General features: G+C 43.1%; 1 protein-coding gene across 3 annotated transcripts in view; it reads right to left on the bottom strand.

Moving 5' to 3' along the window:
• Nucleotides 1–15,958, bottom strand: part of ANO6 (anoctamin 6) — a 108,595-nt gene that overhangs the window by 39,365 nt on the left and 53,272 nt on the right. For all 3 annotated transcript variants that reach the window (XM_053256478.1, XM_053256479.1, XM_053256480.1), the window contains 5 exons: nt 14,908–15,023; nt 13,487–13,621; nt 9,268–9,373; nt 6,213–6,273; nt 365–510 (listed from right to left, as the gene is read on the bottom strand). In XM_053256478.1, the coding sequence (XP_053112453.1) occupies nt 365–510; nt 6,213–6,273; nt 9,268–9,373; nt 13,487–13,621; nt 14,908–15,023 (564 nt within the window). The remainder of the gene's footprint in view (nt 1–364; nt 511–6,212; nt 6,274–9,267; nt 9,374–13,486; nt 13,622–14,907; nt 15,024–15,958) is intronic.

Genomic DNA, 15,958 nt, shown 5'->3' with positions numbered 1-15,958 from the left:
AAAAGTGGTATATAAATATCCATAGCAGTAGTTTTGTGGTTAATTTCCCTTTAATGCAATGGGAAAGTATGTGCAATCCAGCACACAGGTGGGGGTTGTTTAATCCTTTGCTTCCATGCTGCTTTTCTTCCAGAACCTGCTTTCCCCAAGCAAAAATCCCATTGAAGCAAATGACATGTGGGGAACCACAGAAACCTTATGAAGGGAATTTTCAGCAGGAAAACAATACAGAAGTAAAAGGGTTAAACTGTGCTCCCTCCTGCAGATGTTGGACTACAACTTCCATCATCCCTGTTACTCATGTGATCCAACAGTTTTAAAAATAATATTCCCAAGCACAAATATTACAAAATCTGTTCCTTACCTGTGTAATTTCATTTACTACTATGTGATGGCAGCTTGCTTCATACTCTGGGCGTATTTGCTCTTCTTGCTCTAAGAACTCAGCTGTGTCCCAGTCATATTCCAGCTCAGCCTGCCGCCGTTTCCAGAACTCCAAGAACAAAGTAACTACCCAAAAGATAAACATACAATATATGAGTACTGCTCAAAGCTAGGCATCCTAATCAAAGTGCTCTTAGTTTTCTTTGCCACTTTAGGCCATTAAAAAAAAAAAAGGATTAAAATCTTCCGGGCTAGTGGAATTGTGCCAAGTTTTTATGAGGGGAATACCTATTTCTTTAGAAAACAATTGCTGGGATTAATTGGAGCTTTTGGGAGGTGATACAGTGGACCTCATGATCCGTGGACTTGCAGATTGCGGTTTTGCATATCTGCGGTTGGGTGTTAGAATCCTAGTTTCTTTATCCGTAGGTAGAAAAATAGACGAAATTTGCCTATTTGCGGTTTTGAGCAGCCAGAATTGACCCAGAAATTATTTCTGATGTCATTTCCAGCTATCATTTTACAGAGGAGAGCCATTTTGTGGCTCTTAAAAAATGGTGAGTATTCAACTGTTTCCAGAGTTGGGAGGGCACTGCTGGAGATCTGGAGTCCAGAAGAATAAGGTTCAGTACTTTTATCCTTTTATTTCTGCCTCTCTTGCTTTTTTGCCCCCCCTCTTTGGTTAGGAACCTAACCCTTAGATTCCTATAGGGGTAAGGTTTCATTATTTGCGGTTTCTGTATTCCTGGTTGCAACTGCTTCTCCAGGCTTGGAGATTGCACTTTTGCTATGCTCAGGAGCTGCACAACAATGTGAGCTCCCAGTCTATGTTACACATGGGGACAAGTCACTTAGTTGGCAGTGGACTGGTCACCCCTAGATTTGACTACAAGCCCCACAAATTGGAAAGGGGGTTAGCTTCACAATCTCTATGAGGGTGCCCAGCTAAGCAGACTCCCAGGACTAGCTACTGCAGGTGTCTGGCATCTAAGATCATTTCGGCCTTGGAATGAAATCTAAACTCTCCTCTTCCTCAAAGAGAGACAATACCTGGCCATCAGGCCAGGGAGAAAAGACAGAAAAGACAAGTTTCTTATCTGCAGCCTCCGTTACAATAGTGACATAACTTTGAAGAGGTGCTTATTGAAACTGTTGATAGAATTATTGGGAAGCCCTTCCCAGTACAGGATATTCTTTAAACACACTTGCACACTCCAATTGTCCTCACAATCAGCCCTGAATGCCACAGGAGATTCACACACATTCCTAACAAGGAAGGACTAAGACACAATGCATTCCAAAAAAAGGTTGTCTGGGCTCCCCTGTACAGCAGAGCAGGACAAATGAAATATACTTGCAAGGCACATTTTGGGATATAAGTATCCCTAATTCCATAACCCAGTGTGCTTCCTTGTGTATTATTACACCTGGGACTCCCACTGCAAAACATGTCAGTGTTCCCTTATTCCTATCACTCTGGACCCCAGCAGATTGCAACAAGAAACTCTGCCTTGGGGTTCCCCTCTTCAAGACAAGTGATATAGCCTCATGCCCAGCTTCTTCAAGGCTGAACCTATCTCTTTCTCTTATTTCTGAAATCTTGCCCCTCTGTCTTTAAGTACCTCTCTAGCCCCGCCTGGGAATTTACACAAAATTTGGAACTTTAAGCTAAATGTGCCTTACAATAGTCTGTTTCTTAGCATATTTGTAGTGCCTTTAAACTAGGGCCACATAGTAATTTAGTCTGATTTTAGTTTTAATACACTCTTTTTTGTTTAATTCAAACCTCTCTCTCAAGCTGATTTTCTTGAGTTCATATGTTTGCACAAATTAAGGCTGATTGGAATTGTCTCCTCTTTTGAGCTAAATTCCCCACATTTTCCCGAACTAGGGGGTGCAGGCTAATCACCCTCGAGGCAGTTTCATTAACAGCCCCTATGGGCAAGAACGGAACCGCCGCGAATATCAAGGGCTGCCTGTATTTCATTTCTGTCCATACAAGGGGAGGCAATTTTAGACTTCTCCATACAATAAATTAATAATCTCTTGCAAGATTGTTAGATTTCAGGGATCCATTTCTGCTTCAGATTGTTTGCAGAAGAATTTCTGCATATCTGCCAGCTCACTGCAACACTTTCTGGAGTATCTGAAAGCACACCGGTAGCAGCCCATGAACACCGCTCTAGGCGTGTGTGTGTGAGGGTGGGAAAATATCACTTTAATCAGCGGCAAACTTAGCTGCCACCAGTACCTCAGATGCCATGTGGGATGGAGGCTCTAGATCTGGCATCCCGTGGGGAAACTGACTCGCCCTTGCTACTCAGTTGGTCTCTGTGCATGCAGAGAGGCCATTTGATGGGGTTATTACAGTGGTGACTAATTTTGCTGTCAGCTAAAGTGGTATTTTCTCACCTTCACCACCTCCCTAACTGGTGCTCACCACCCAGTACTGCTGGGGATATATACTTTTATGTAGCTTTCCTCCATTCCAGCTTTTGTTAGAATCTTGACAATCTGAGCTGGGACGAGCAGAGATTTTATTTAAACAGTAGGGTCCTTTTATTATAAATATTTTAACTGTTTTGTAGATGTAATGCTGCCAACCTCTTTAACATCAGAGAAGCAACATGTGATAGGGGGTGTACCATCGTCTCCTGGTTCTGGGTTTCCCAGAAGCATCTGGTAGGGATGTGCACAGAACCTTTATGGGCCCTTTATGGGCCTCCGAACTGCTTTGAAGAACCGGCAGTTCTGCCAGTTCGAAGGTGGCGGGGGTCTCCCTTTAAGAGTGGGGGAGGATGCACTTACCCCTCCTGCCGTTCCTCCCCCCTGCCAGTGTCTGTGTTTCTTAATGCCCATTGGGGTGGCAGCATACCTCTCTGCTGCCCCGTTGCCCTTGTCTTCTGGATATGACTGGAAGTTGCCAACATGCCTGTGCGTGCCGGCACGGGTGTGCGTCTGTCCATGATGTGTGCCTGTGCCTGCGCATGCAGGCATGTCGTCAACTTCCGGTCATATCCTTCTGGTCATATCATACCCTTTATGCCAGCGGGGGGAAAGTGGCAGGAGGGGTAAGTGCACCCTCCCCCGCTCTTAAAGGGAGACCTCGGCCAACTTCAAGCCCCCCTGCCGCAGTTGCGTGCACATCCCTAGCATCTGGTGGATGGGCCACTGTGAGATACAGAATGCTGCTGGGTAGGCCTTGGGCTTGATTCAGCATGGCTCTTCGTATATTTTTATGTTAACCATGGTTAAGGGATCATAGTCTGGCCATGGAATGTCCAAGCTTCTTTGGCATATATTGCTTCTGCTCTTACCATTGCTACAATTAAGTCTTATGCTGGCATTGGCCTTAAGTAATCTAGATCTGATATCCATTGATCAGGATCAGAAGCCAGGCTTTGAAATTTGTATCCATTCTAACACAGCAGGGTGTGGAAAATGTATATGTTGTTTATACAGGATGCTAAAATAACAGAAGTACTGTTAAATCATGGTTACTGAAAATCCCCATGTTTAATGAAAATGTTCTCCAGTGCATCAAAGCTAATCAGCTGTTTAGTTCCAGGCAGCATGTTGCTGATTTGGATTATACTTTGCTCAGCATGATAAACATGTAAGTGTGCTGTAAGCATGCACACTTCCCTTCACCAACATACTGTTCCTTAGTTGCAGGGGGGGATCATACAAACCACCCAAATTTTATTTCCAATTAATATTTGGACCATACGTAGAAGAGCAGTTTGAATGAATTGTGCTCCTATACCTCAATTAAAGGATGGTGTATTGGGTGGGGGAGATATGCATATCTTTATCACATGGTCTGGTCTGATCTGGTCAGGTAAAGTATTTTCCAGTCTAGCCAACTGTTAAGCACTTGATTGGTGGATGATACTTTGTTAAGCCCATTCTTATAATGATCATCATTATCAATATTCAGGAACTGTGCAGCACTGGCCTAGTACATTATTAATAAATTACTGGAAAACCTTTACATTATATTTAACATAAACACTTTAGAAAATGATTAGTATTGGAGAATTCAGCTACAACACATTTAATGAAAAAAGCATGTTCTTTGCATCAACATTTGATTAAAATGTTACATCACCTCATTGCATCCATCTAAATTTCCAGCAAACTAAATCTTGCTTCACATACTGTGCAATTCAGTGCAAGAACTGTGATTAAAAACAACTTATTAAAACTAATCAATGACCTTGTAACTAGCATTAGTTCAGTGAATCAAAATGTTTTCTGAGTAAACTACTTTGGCCACTGAAGGCAATATTAGTCAGCCAATGGCAACACCCTGATTAAAGAAATGCTTTTCTTACCATAAGATTGCTTACAATTGCTGCATGCCTAGTATATCCAGGAGCAGAACCACCATTGCACAAATGGGTTCAAAGAACCCGGGACGCCACCAATCAGAGACCGTGAGTGCAGCCCCAGACACGTCTGATGTCAGATGTGGAGGCATTATTTTGACTCTCTCTTAAAGGCAGAGAGAACCGCTCCTGGTCTCACTACCAATGCACTGGCAGCGTGGCTGGAATGGCTCTCCCTGCCTTTAAGGCAGGGAGAGTCACTCTGGCTCATGCTGCCCAACTCAGTGCAGACTGCTCTCCCTTCCCAATGGGGCTGCGCAGCCCTGTTTTGGAGGGAGACCACGTCCCCCGTGTCTGACGTCAGATGTAGGGGCATGGCTATGTGGGCCCCTGCATCTGACATCAGACATGGGGAGTGGGGTCAGGGAGCCACGGCGGCAGCCACACATGGGCCACTGCCAGCCACCCTACGCTGCTGAGTATATCAACTACCGAATTTATTTATTTATTTATACCACCCCTCCAAAAATGGCTCAGGGCAGAAATTAAGAAGGAAGGAAAGATAAAGAGCATCATCAACTAATACTGTCCTCATGTTGGAATGTTTCACTCATGGAATGATTTTTCACAATCCCCCCCTCCCCCGCTTTTACTACCTGCATGTATGTCCTTGATGGTCCCCCAGCCCTCAGGGATGTATTTTTTTGAGAGGGTATTGAAAGCAGCAGAGAAAAGGGGGCAGAATCAGTATAAATAAAACAATCTAACACTGGGGCAACACTACTCTGGATGCTGTTCAGTAATGATAATTTCCTAGCTCTTTTCTTAATCATACAGCTATATTCCTAATATGTTGGTTGACTTCATGGAAATTTCTTTTTAAATACAGGGGAGTATTCAAAAATATGAACCTCTTCCCTTCCACCTGCAGTCTGAAGTCCAGTACAGTTTTCTGCCACTTCAGCTATCAGCTCATTCAGTGTAATATGCAAATGGCTCTGAATGTGCTGGGGTGTGACACTGGAAGTCTTGTCCACACATACATTCAGGTACTAATGAACACGTAGAGAGAATGATCAGAGACATACCCACTGGCCCCTGTGCCAATTTTCATATGTTCAAGTGCACATTGCAGTCCCTGATATGATAGCCATGCAACAAAGTAACAGGGACATCTAATAGTAAGAAAAGTGCTTCCTCAGTTCAAAATATTTCCACTGACTGACTAATGCTAATCAATCCCTGTGTACTCAGCTGTCCTGGGGCTGAGGATGGATTGTTTCCCAAGTTTTCTTCTTATCTGGATAAGAAACCTAGGCTGATTTTGTGACGTCTGCACATAATCTCCATGCATAGTTCCATACTATACCATTGATATGAAATATAACAGAAGCTGTTATAAACAGAGTTACATGTTGAGACCAATGTTACTGCTTTGACCTGGATTAAATAAATACATTTCATCCCATAAAAATAATATAATTAAAATTAACTTACCCCATATTCCCATAAATACTGCAAACACAAGTGTTCCAAAACTATCAAATATACACAGTTTCTGGAAAATATTAAGAAACAATAGCTTAAAATGGAATCCTGGTGTTTTGTTTTGTTTTTTGACACATGAAAAAAAAGTAAACTCTTTTTTGTTAGAATCACTGCTGCGCAATTACTGGCTGACATCCTAACTAATGAAGTGCTTGTGTGGTGAGCATAGTTGTGCTACTGCAAGATCGAATGACTGCACTAATCCCCCCCCCGGGGTTGGTGCAATTGTGTGCAAGTTCAAACAAATTTAAAACAAACATATTTGCATATTGTTGTACAAGCAGAAACATGGCTGGATAGCACAACACTAGTCCAGAATTCAAGCCCCAGACTTCACAAGTAGCTAGTGCAGCAGCTTTGTGCGAATGTGACATCTTTCTGCAAGTGCTTCATTAGTCAGGATGTTGGCCCCTGTTCAGAACTGGGCAAGTTTATGAGGCAGTGTAAGATGGTTGCCTCAAGCGTTGAGCATGCTGTGGAATGTTGTCTGGGCACTTTGTCCTGCCCCCTGCCACGAGCACTATCCAACTGACCTCTTGCCAGCTTGTTGCCACCAGCCTTCCTCCCCTCTGCTGCCCCTTCTCTTCTCTCCTGCTTTGTCCACCTTGTACTGCCAGCCCCGCCATGGCCAGTCCCACCCCCTGGGTCAGTGCCTGCTGCCGCCACCCCCTTTCTTCCTCTTTCCCCTCTTCTCCTCTCTCCAGGGCATGTTCTACCTGCCTGGCCACCACCACTTCTTCTGCTGCAATGACCTGTTTCACCCTCCCACTCTCACTGCTGCTGCTCTTGCAGCAGTGTCTGGCTTCTTCTGCCTACCCACAATCCATCCCGCCATCTGCCACTGCCACTTCTGCAGCAGCGACCAACTTCTATAGCTTTCTCACTCTTCACCTATCCCCAGCACTGCACTTGTCTCCTCCATTTTGGAATGAATAAAGCTAAAGAAACCATCAATGGATGATGCTGAGAGGGAGAAGCCATATGGTGCTGCAGAAGCAACAGTGGCAACACTGGGCAGGCGAAGCTGGCGACGCTGTTCACTGCTGCAGGAGTAACAGTGGTGGTGGTGGTGGAGAACAGGCAGACAGAGTGCACCCCACAAAGTGAAGGAGAAGGGGAAGAGTTAGGAAGAGAGACAGTGGAGTAAACTACAACTACTATGAATATTTATATACCACTTTTTGACAACATTTTAAAAAAATGAATAAATAAAATGCTTCCCTATCCCAAAAGGGCTCACAATCTAAAAGGAAATATAAAGTAGATACCAGGAAGAACCACTGGAGGGATGCTGTGCTGTGTTGGATTGAGAAAGTTGCTCTCCCCATCTACAGAAAATTGTTTCATGCATCCTTTCTAGCACCGTACAGATAGCTGCAGTAGGATGATAACCCCATGGATGATAACTCCATCACATGGAGTTCTATACCCAGGATTCCTGCAGTATGCACACAAATGTCTAACAGATGGTCAGTGCCATCATCTCTGACCACACTGGTTATCTGTTGATTGGAAGACTGAAACTGGGCCTCCCCTTCCTGCTTCTGTAAGGTAAAGGTAAAGTGTGCCATTGAGTCAGTGTCGACTTCTAGTGCCCACAGAGCCCTGTGGTTGTCTTTGGTAGAATACAGGAGGAGTTTACCATTGTACCTCCCGCACAGTATGAGATGATGCCTTTCAGCATCTTCCTATATCGCTGCTGCCCAATATAGGTGTTTCCCCTTAGTCTGGGAAACATACCAGCGATTTAAACTGGTAACCTCTGGCTTGCTAGTCAAGTCATTTCCCTACTGCGCCTTTAGGTGATCTCCTGCTTTTGAACCCTCCAGTTAATCAGCGGACCCCCTTTTTACTTGGAGGAGAAAGAGGGTCATCAGATGGCTTCAATGTGTGTGCAGCCTACTGCTGTATGAAAATATCATGGGTAGGCCTTTATTCTTTATGGTTAAAGAAACATTTTCAGCTATTTAGTGTTTCCCCATATATATATATATATATATATGAAATTCACAGCAACATTATATAAAATGTTTGAATATCCTATATGTGGGATTTTTTAAAAAGGCAGAACAATTCTGAAACCTACTAATCATCCTGAAAATAGAGACACACTATTTCAGTGTTAGCAACATTAAATACGTATATTAAAAAAGCAGAGCAAACGAAAAACAAGGGTAGATTTAAACTGCCTAAGGGGGATTCTCATGTTATGACAGGTGATGAAGTGACTATCAGATGATAAAGCGACTATGTAAAAACAAATATCTCATATCAGCTGCTCCAGATGTTGCATTCTTTCTCTATCAACAAAATGGAAGGCAAATAGAACGCGATAAGCTTATCACATGATAATCATTTGGGTCTATTTAACAAGAACATTGTTTTGAAATGCTTTCAAAGAATCTCTCACATCTAACTTTATTTTATTTTACATTTACTCCTTTCTTATCCGTTACATTTTGATTCTAATGTGTGAAGCTAACAATGAATGGAACAAATATGCTAGTACAGTTCTATTTCTTTTATGAACTAAAAAGAGGTTTTGTGCCAAGACCATGAGTAACATCAGACTATAACTCTTCCTTTGGAGCCAAGAGTTGTTCAGAACAAAAGTCATGGGTATCTGAGTGCAATTCATGTTAATGGAGTTTCAGTTTTCCTAAGTCTGCTTTACTAAGCCAACCCTGTTTAGCTGAGCAGGCACATGGAATATAGAAATATACTACAGGAGCTACAGGATTTGGCTCAGGAGAAATAATCTTGGCTGCTGAAAATGATAAGTGGGGAGACATTCTCATATCTTTTAAGTCTGCTCTGATTTTCCCCAGGAACAATGTTGCTTATATTGATAGCTCCTATTGCAGTACACTTCTCAATTTCCACAAAGACACCATAAGCCTCTAGCACTCTACCTTTGATAGAAAAGCTCTCTTGAAATAGGACTGAGCTACCTGATGCATGGGGAGAAGAACGGAAAAGAGTTTACTGTAAGAGGTCATGTTACCTTGGATGATTCACAGGTGATGGCGAGGCTCCAAAACGGACATGCCTTATCACATTGTGGGCACATGATGATGGTTCCTCCTATGTTAGGGTCACATACCTCTTGGCTAAAAATAGTTTTTTTTATTTTAAAAAAGTCAAATTATATAACTCAGTTTTAACAAATTGCTAAATGCATTGCTTTCATAAGCCATTGTACCAACCATCTTTTCTTAGATTTACAATTTACAGTCACTCCAAAGCAGATTTTACATGCAGATTGTAACATTACCCCAGCAGCCTTTTAAATAGGAAAATCAGCTTATAGAGGAACTGGGGTTGGAAAAATGATTTGGTCAAGAGTCAATCCTTTCCCCATCCAATACTTCATGTTCCAAGTCACACACTCCTAGTGGCTTTCCCCCGCTGACAGGATTCCAAAGGCAAATTTGGCTTCAGGAAATGGAATATCTTATCCTCTGTTATTACTAGGCAGCTAATCTAATCTCCATTGTCTAATAAACTCTTAGTATTTCTTCTTTGTATCTGCCAGTTAGTATTTATTTTATTTATAATGAGTTCCTCAAAAAAAATGAACTCATAAACCAGGTTAACATTTGATAGTGTGGAATTATTTCCACAGTGGAATCCTCCATTTATTTCAGTCTGGTCTCTGACTATAATAAAGCTTGATTTATTTCAGCTGGGACGTTCAAGGGGGGGAAAGGGTACTGATATTCATCTGTATGCTTATCATATGTCCAGAAGAGCATGCTTAAAAGACTGAAGAGGACTCAAGATAAACTATAAAACAAACATCCATCTTATTTATTTATTATTTCTCTGTGTAAACCACTCTGAGCCATTTTTGGAAGGGCAGTATAGAAATCAAACAAACAAGCAGAAAGAAAATTGAGATTCAGTAAATTGGGCAGAAAATTTGCAAGAAAATTGTAGAGAATGGGCTGCCCTTAGGCTATGCAACATGTGGGCCACTGGGATTTACTTCTGAGGGGTTTAGGATTGCACTAATCTGGAGAAGCAATGATTGTATGAGAATGGTCTCATCAAATGCATAGTGACTAGGATCTTCATGCTGAATCTTATAAACCATTCTTTCAGCACAATGAAGCATAGGATCCAGCTCTTAATAATGAGATACTGAGGCGAGTCTCATGATCAGTGAGACTCGCCTTTAGGGGGTTTGAAGGGAGATCGGGCTTAGCCCGCTCTCCCTGCAGACAATTGTCCATGGGGCCCTCGGAGGCCAAATCGGGCACCCACACGATTGCCGGCTCCGTCATGGAGCCAGTGGGGGCTGTGGGCATCGGGTGCTGTGTGGCCCCCGGAAGTTCCATGATGCCCTACGTGAGCGCACGGGGCATCCTAGAGAGACCCCCAGGGCCGGGAGGCTGGCAATACACAGTCAGGAAGTAGAGATTAACAGAGTGCATCTTAGGGGAGGGGAAATTAGGCAAGTTAGCTGCCGGGAGCCGCGTGGCTCCTGTGGCAGCACATGACCGCCAAAAAGTGGGTTAGGCTTCCTTAGCCCGCTTTTTGGCGATCGTGAGAATCACCTCAATATGTAATCTGGGGTAGTGACTGTAATCTGTGCCATGGCAGGAGAAATATTTATTTCAGATAGAGTCGTGTTCTTCATGGCAAGGCCTGGGAGCCAGTGGCAGCTCCCACTGACCCTAGGTGCCACTTCCTGACTAATTGTTCATTAGGCCTGTATACAGCTTCAGCTGAAATTGGATACTCTACACAGCCCCCTGATTGTGCTCTAAAGTTATTGTTGCCGTCTCATCGTGTCGTACTTTATTCAGCACTCATGGGCCCCTTTAAGAGAAACAGAGGCTTCTCGAACCCCAGTGCCATCTTGGAAGTTGTCCACACTGTAGTCCTTCCTGGTTCTTTCCCCAGGGGAAAGCCCCTGAAGGACTACACTTCCAATCCCAGTGCTCCATGTTCATGCTCCAAGATCGTGCTGGGGCTCGAGGGGGCTCCACTTTTCTTAAAGTGCCACATCAGCCTGGGCAGTGTGCGAAGGTCTCTCACACGATGGCTCTCACGTTCATGGTGGGTTTTTTGGTGAAGTCGCCCCTGCTTGAACAATAGTGAAAATCACCAAGATAGGGAACAAGAGTAACTAGCTGGGTCAGGCACAGAGTATCTGAACCTCTAGTTTCCCCCACCCGCCCACCACCTTTTTCTTCTCCTCACGCCGCCACCATTTTCTCCCCTCCAGCCGTTTTGTTTCCCGCCTGACCCGCCTGACCACTGGCACCACCACTTTCCTCTCCCCCTGCTGGCAGCTCACTTGCGAACTCTTGCAAGAGCTACCACACATGGAATTAGCAATGGGTATGCCTTAGAGAAATATATATATAGATTATATATAACATAATTATTCAGAAGCTATATAGTATAGAATATAGCATATCACACAAGTTGATATGCAACAATCATTGGGAGAGGGCATAACCTCCCTAAATGCCTGACTGGAGGCAGTAATGGGCTGGATGAGGCATAACAAACTGTGACTGAATCCAGATAAGACAGAGGTACTCATTGTATAGGGTCAAAACTTGGGAGATGAGTTTGATCTGCCTGTTCTGGATGGGGTCACACTTCCCCGGAAGGAACAGGTACACAGTCTGGGGGTGCTTCTGGATCCGAGCCTCTTCCTAGTCTCCCAGCTTGAGGCAGTGGCCAGAAATGCCTTCTATCAGCTTCGGCTGATATGCCAGCTGCGTCTGTTTCTTGAGATAAACAACCTCAGAACAGTGGTACATATGCTGGTAACCTCCAGACTGGATTACTGCAATGCACTCTACGTGGGGCTGCCAGTAGTCCAGAAACTACAATTGGTACAGAATGCGGCATCCAGGTTGGTCTCTGGGTCATCTTGGAGAGACCATATTACTCCCATATTAAAAGATTTGCACTAGCTGCTGATAAGTTTCTGGGCAAAATACAAGGTGCTGGTTATAACCTATAAAGACCTGAACGGCTTGGGCTCTGGGTATTTAAGAGAACTCCACTGCCCATTGAGATCATCAGGAGAGGTCCCACTGCCGTTGCCACCAGCTCATCTGGCGGCTACTCGAGACAGGCCTTCTCGGCTGCTGTCCCAAAGATTTGGAATGTGCTCCCTGCTGAAAAAGGAGCCTCCCCATCTCTGACAACTTTTAAAGATGCATCTGTTCACCCAGACTTTTAATTAAATATTGTTTTAACAGTTTTAATATTGTTTTAAAATGTTGTTTTAGAATTTAAATTGTTGGAATGTTTTAACTTTTACTGTATCATTTATTGTTTTAACTAAAGTTTTAAGTTTTTTGTTGTCATTTATTTTAACTAATGTTTTAACTTTTTCTGTTTGTTTGTTTTGCTTTGTTGTTTATTGCCCAGAGACGTGAGTTTTAGGCAGTATAAAAATATGTTAAATAAATAATAAAGAAATAAGAAGTTGCCCTACCCAGGCTTGCAAAGCCGTACCTGGGTAGTGCTGATCATGTGGCATGAGATTGGGCTCAATCCTGGTGCTGCCCCACCGGGTAGCCTGGGTTTTTTACCTGGGCTAAAAGTGAGGTAAAAGGGCATGCACATCTCCTTCTACCTCACCACTTGGGCAACAAAGACTGCCTGCAGCCCTGATTGGGCTTTGGGCAGCCTGTGTTGCCACAGAGGTCAGGAGAAGGAGCACTCCGGCCTCTAGAACGACTTCAATACACCATGACTCCAATACACAATATGAGCAGTATGGTGCATTGTGGGCTTTCAGGAGGCCTGGCATCCTTCTCCTGGCCTCTCTGTTGTTCTGCTGCTCACTGCTGGGGTGCTCATCTGGGAACGTGGCGTGGTGAGTAGGGCAGCAGCGGCACTTGTGTGGGGGAAGCAGTGGCCAGTGACGGCAGTGGTGAGAGGCACTCACCTGGCCACTGTGGATGCATGGTGGCCGGGTAAGTGTTGTAGGCAGGACAGCCACTGCATGGAATGTTGGGTGGGGCACCACTGCTCCCTGCAGCATCCAAGTGCTGGTGGCATCACAAGAAAAGACTATTTAAGGTACCTCTCGCCACCCCACTGTGCTGTCCTCACCAGCCACCACTGGGGGGAAGGTAGGAGCGATCCTGCCTTCCCTCCAGCCCTCCCTGGCCCTGGGAAGTGAGGTCATTGCACAATCTCATAGGGTTTATCTACTGTGCTAGTCTTCGTGAATAGTTATAGATTACCTCCAGGTACAGTTGTCCTTTGTGAAATATCCATATAAAAAGCATCCAAGTCCAACTATTGCTGCCAGGACTAACATCTGAGTATAGAAACCCAGCCAAGCAAAATAGATCCCAATTTTCTCACCATAATATTTCCTGTTGATACAAACACATTTTAAAATACAAATTAATTGACATTTGCATAAATTATGCAAAAACAGGAACATGTTGGCAGGTATGATGCCATTTTTAAAAAGTTTTCTAGCAAGGCTTATAACCGCTGTACAAAGCAGAAATGAAACAGAAAGCTTTCCCTGCACGGAGATGCAGAGATGGGGAAAGTATCACCAGTTTAATTTCTGGTTGTTATGCAGATATTAAAAGAATAGTCCTTTCCTGTCTGAAAGGAATCCTATCCAAGAGTACAATGATAACAATTCCACTTAAAATGAGAGTTTGTAAAGGGACATCTTAGTGGTTTTTCCATGACTTCAAATTCCCTTCCTGTGGAATTTTGCTAAAGACCAAATGTAGCTATTTTGGAGAACAGCTTTCTTGCTTGGGGTTCGCTTTTGGCAGCTGTGACTCATGCTGTAGTGGTAGAGCAGAGTAGATTTATTTTTTTAAAAAATTCATTCATCTAGCTGCATACATTTCAATGGAATTGAAATAAGTTATTCCTTCCCATTGAGACTTTCATTCTGATTTATTATTACTACTACTATTATAATATCTATATATCACTTGTCAACCAAAGTTCTCAAAGCGGTTTACATAGAAAAATAAATAATACATCAAGAAGATAGTCCCCTGTCCCCAAAGGACTCACAATCTAAAAAGAAACATAAGGCAGATACCAGCAACAGCCACTGGAGGGATGCTGCGCTGGGATTGGATAGGGCCAGTTGCTCTCTCCCTGCTAAATATAAGAGAATCACCACTTTGAAAGATGACTCTTTGCTTAGTTAGCAGGGGTGAACAATTAGCAGAACAGTTATCGACACAAAGATATATAAGTAACGTGAGCATGCTCACAAAACGTAATGGGGTGGATGTGCATACAAATTCTTTGTATGTCCATCTTCAAAGAATTTCAAAGAAATCACTTAGAATAGAATATTCTTCAGTCTGTGTATAAGTTATTAGTGAAAGTTACTGTGTACCCCTCAAATGTGGGTTTTTCCCAATGTATATGATGCTTCTGTATAGGAAAAAGCAAGCAAAATATGTTTATACCATTATGTGTAGTGAAGGCACTTGTGTGCATTCACAGCAAAATATACCCAGGTGCAATCTTCAGACTTGATCTATATATATACTCTTTGTAATGCTATATATAAATATACTTTGTATGTTTTCATCGTATAGAATATTTATCTACTGAGGAAATATGTCACATTTAAAGCAGCCCTTAAATATTTCTGATACATATGCATACTTACCTAACAAAAGCCAAGGGTTGCAATTTGAAAATATTTCGAGGATGGGCCCATTCTCTATATAGCAGATACCGTTCATTTGGGCAGTTGGGCTCCTCTGACTGGTAATTGAATCTGGACTGCAAAATATATATATTTTCATTAAATGTATCATGAAGAAATCCTTGAAAAGACCATTCATTTCTCATCTCTTTGAATCAGCTCATACTCTTTATCCTACCCTGAAATGCTTCCCTTTTCTGGAAGCATTTGCAGTTATGCTGTGTGATGCTTTTGGTCAGTTCACTTGTCATTATTACCACACAGAAGAAGCTAGAATCTAACTCAATTTGATAGGCTTTTAATGCTGCCACTGGACTGTGTAATGGTGGTCATAACTGGTTTCTTCTGTTCCTGGTGGCAGCTGGAACTGTCCCTACTAGGCAGAAGAAACATCTAATCAGCTGTTCTACCTGTTTTGATGCTGGTGTGGAAAAGTCATATGTGGACAATGTTGCCACATTCTTGACGAATAGGCTTGATCCATGCTTACTACTCAAGGGTGGAGAAGTGGGTCACATGCACTGCAGGTCATGGTCAGTGTGGGAGCTAGGATGGGAAACAGGAGCAAATAGAGTGGCTGCCTGCAACAGTAGGGCAGGAAGGCAGAAGCATAGGGCTGGAAAGGGAGGCAAATGCAGAGGCTACTGGAGGCAGAGATCAAGGAGCTAGCTCTAGAAAATCGCTCATGCTGAACTGTTGCAGTTGCACCAGTGAGTACCTAGCTGATACTGAGGACCTTTTGAGTGATAGTATTGGCAAAGATACTTCAAAATTGGAAAACAAAAGCATCTCCTGAGGTGGAGCAGTGAATAACTGACTTGTGGATCTCAAATTTAAGAAAGGAAGTGATGGTACATTCCACGAAATTTGGAAGAATTTTGAGAATTATACGCATCATAACGTTGTCCTATGTGGAGACTGACAAACTCTGGCACTGCAATTCGGGTATTGTGCTTTTTCATCTCGCTTTCTCTCTTATAGTTATTATTTGGGGGCACTGATATTGGGGTAA

The sequence above is a fragment of the Hemicordylus capensis genome, chromosome 5 (assembly GCF_027244095.1).
Source record: "Hemicordylus capensis ecotype Gifberg chromosome 5, rHemCap1.1.pri, whole genome shotgun sequence".
NCBI classification, from domain to species: Eukaryota; Metazoa; Chordata; class Lepidosauria; order Squamata; family Cordylidae; genus Hemicordylus; species Hemicordylus capensis.
This window is presented reverse-complemented; position numbering and strand designations above follow the sequence as displayed.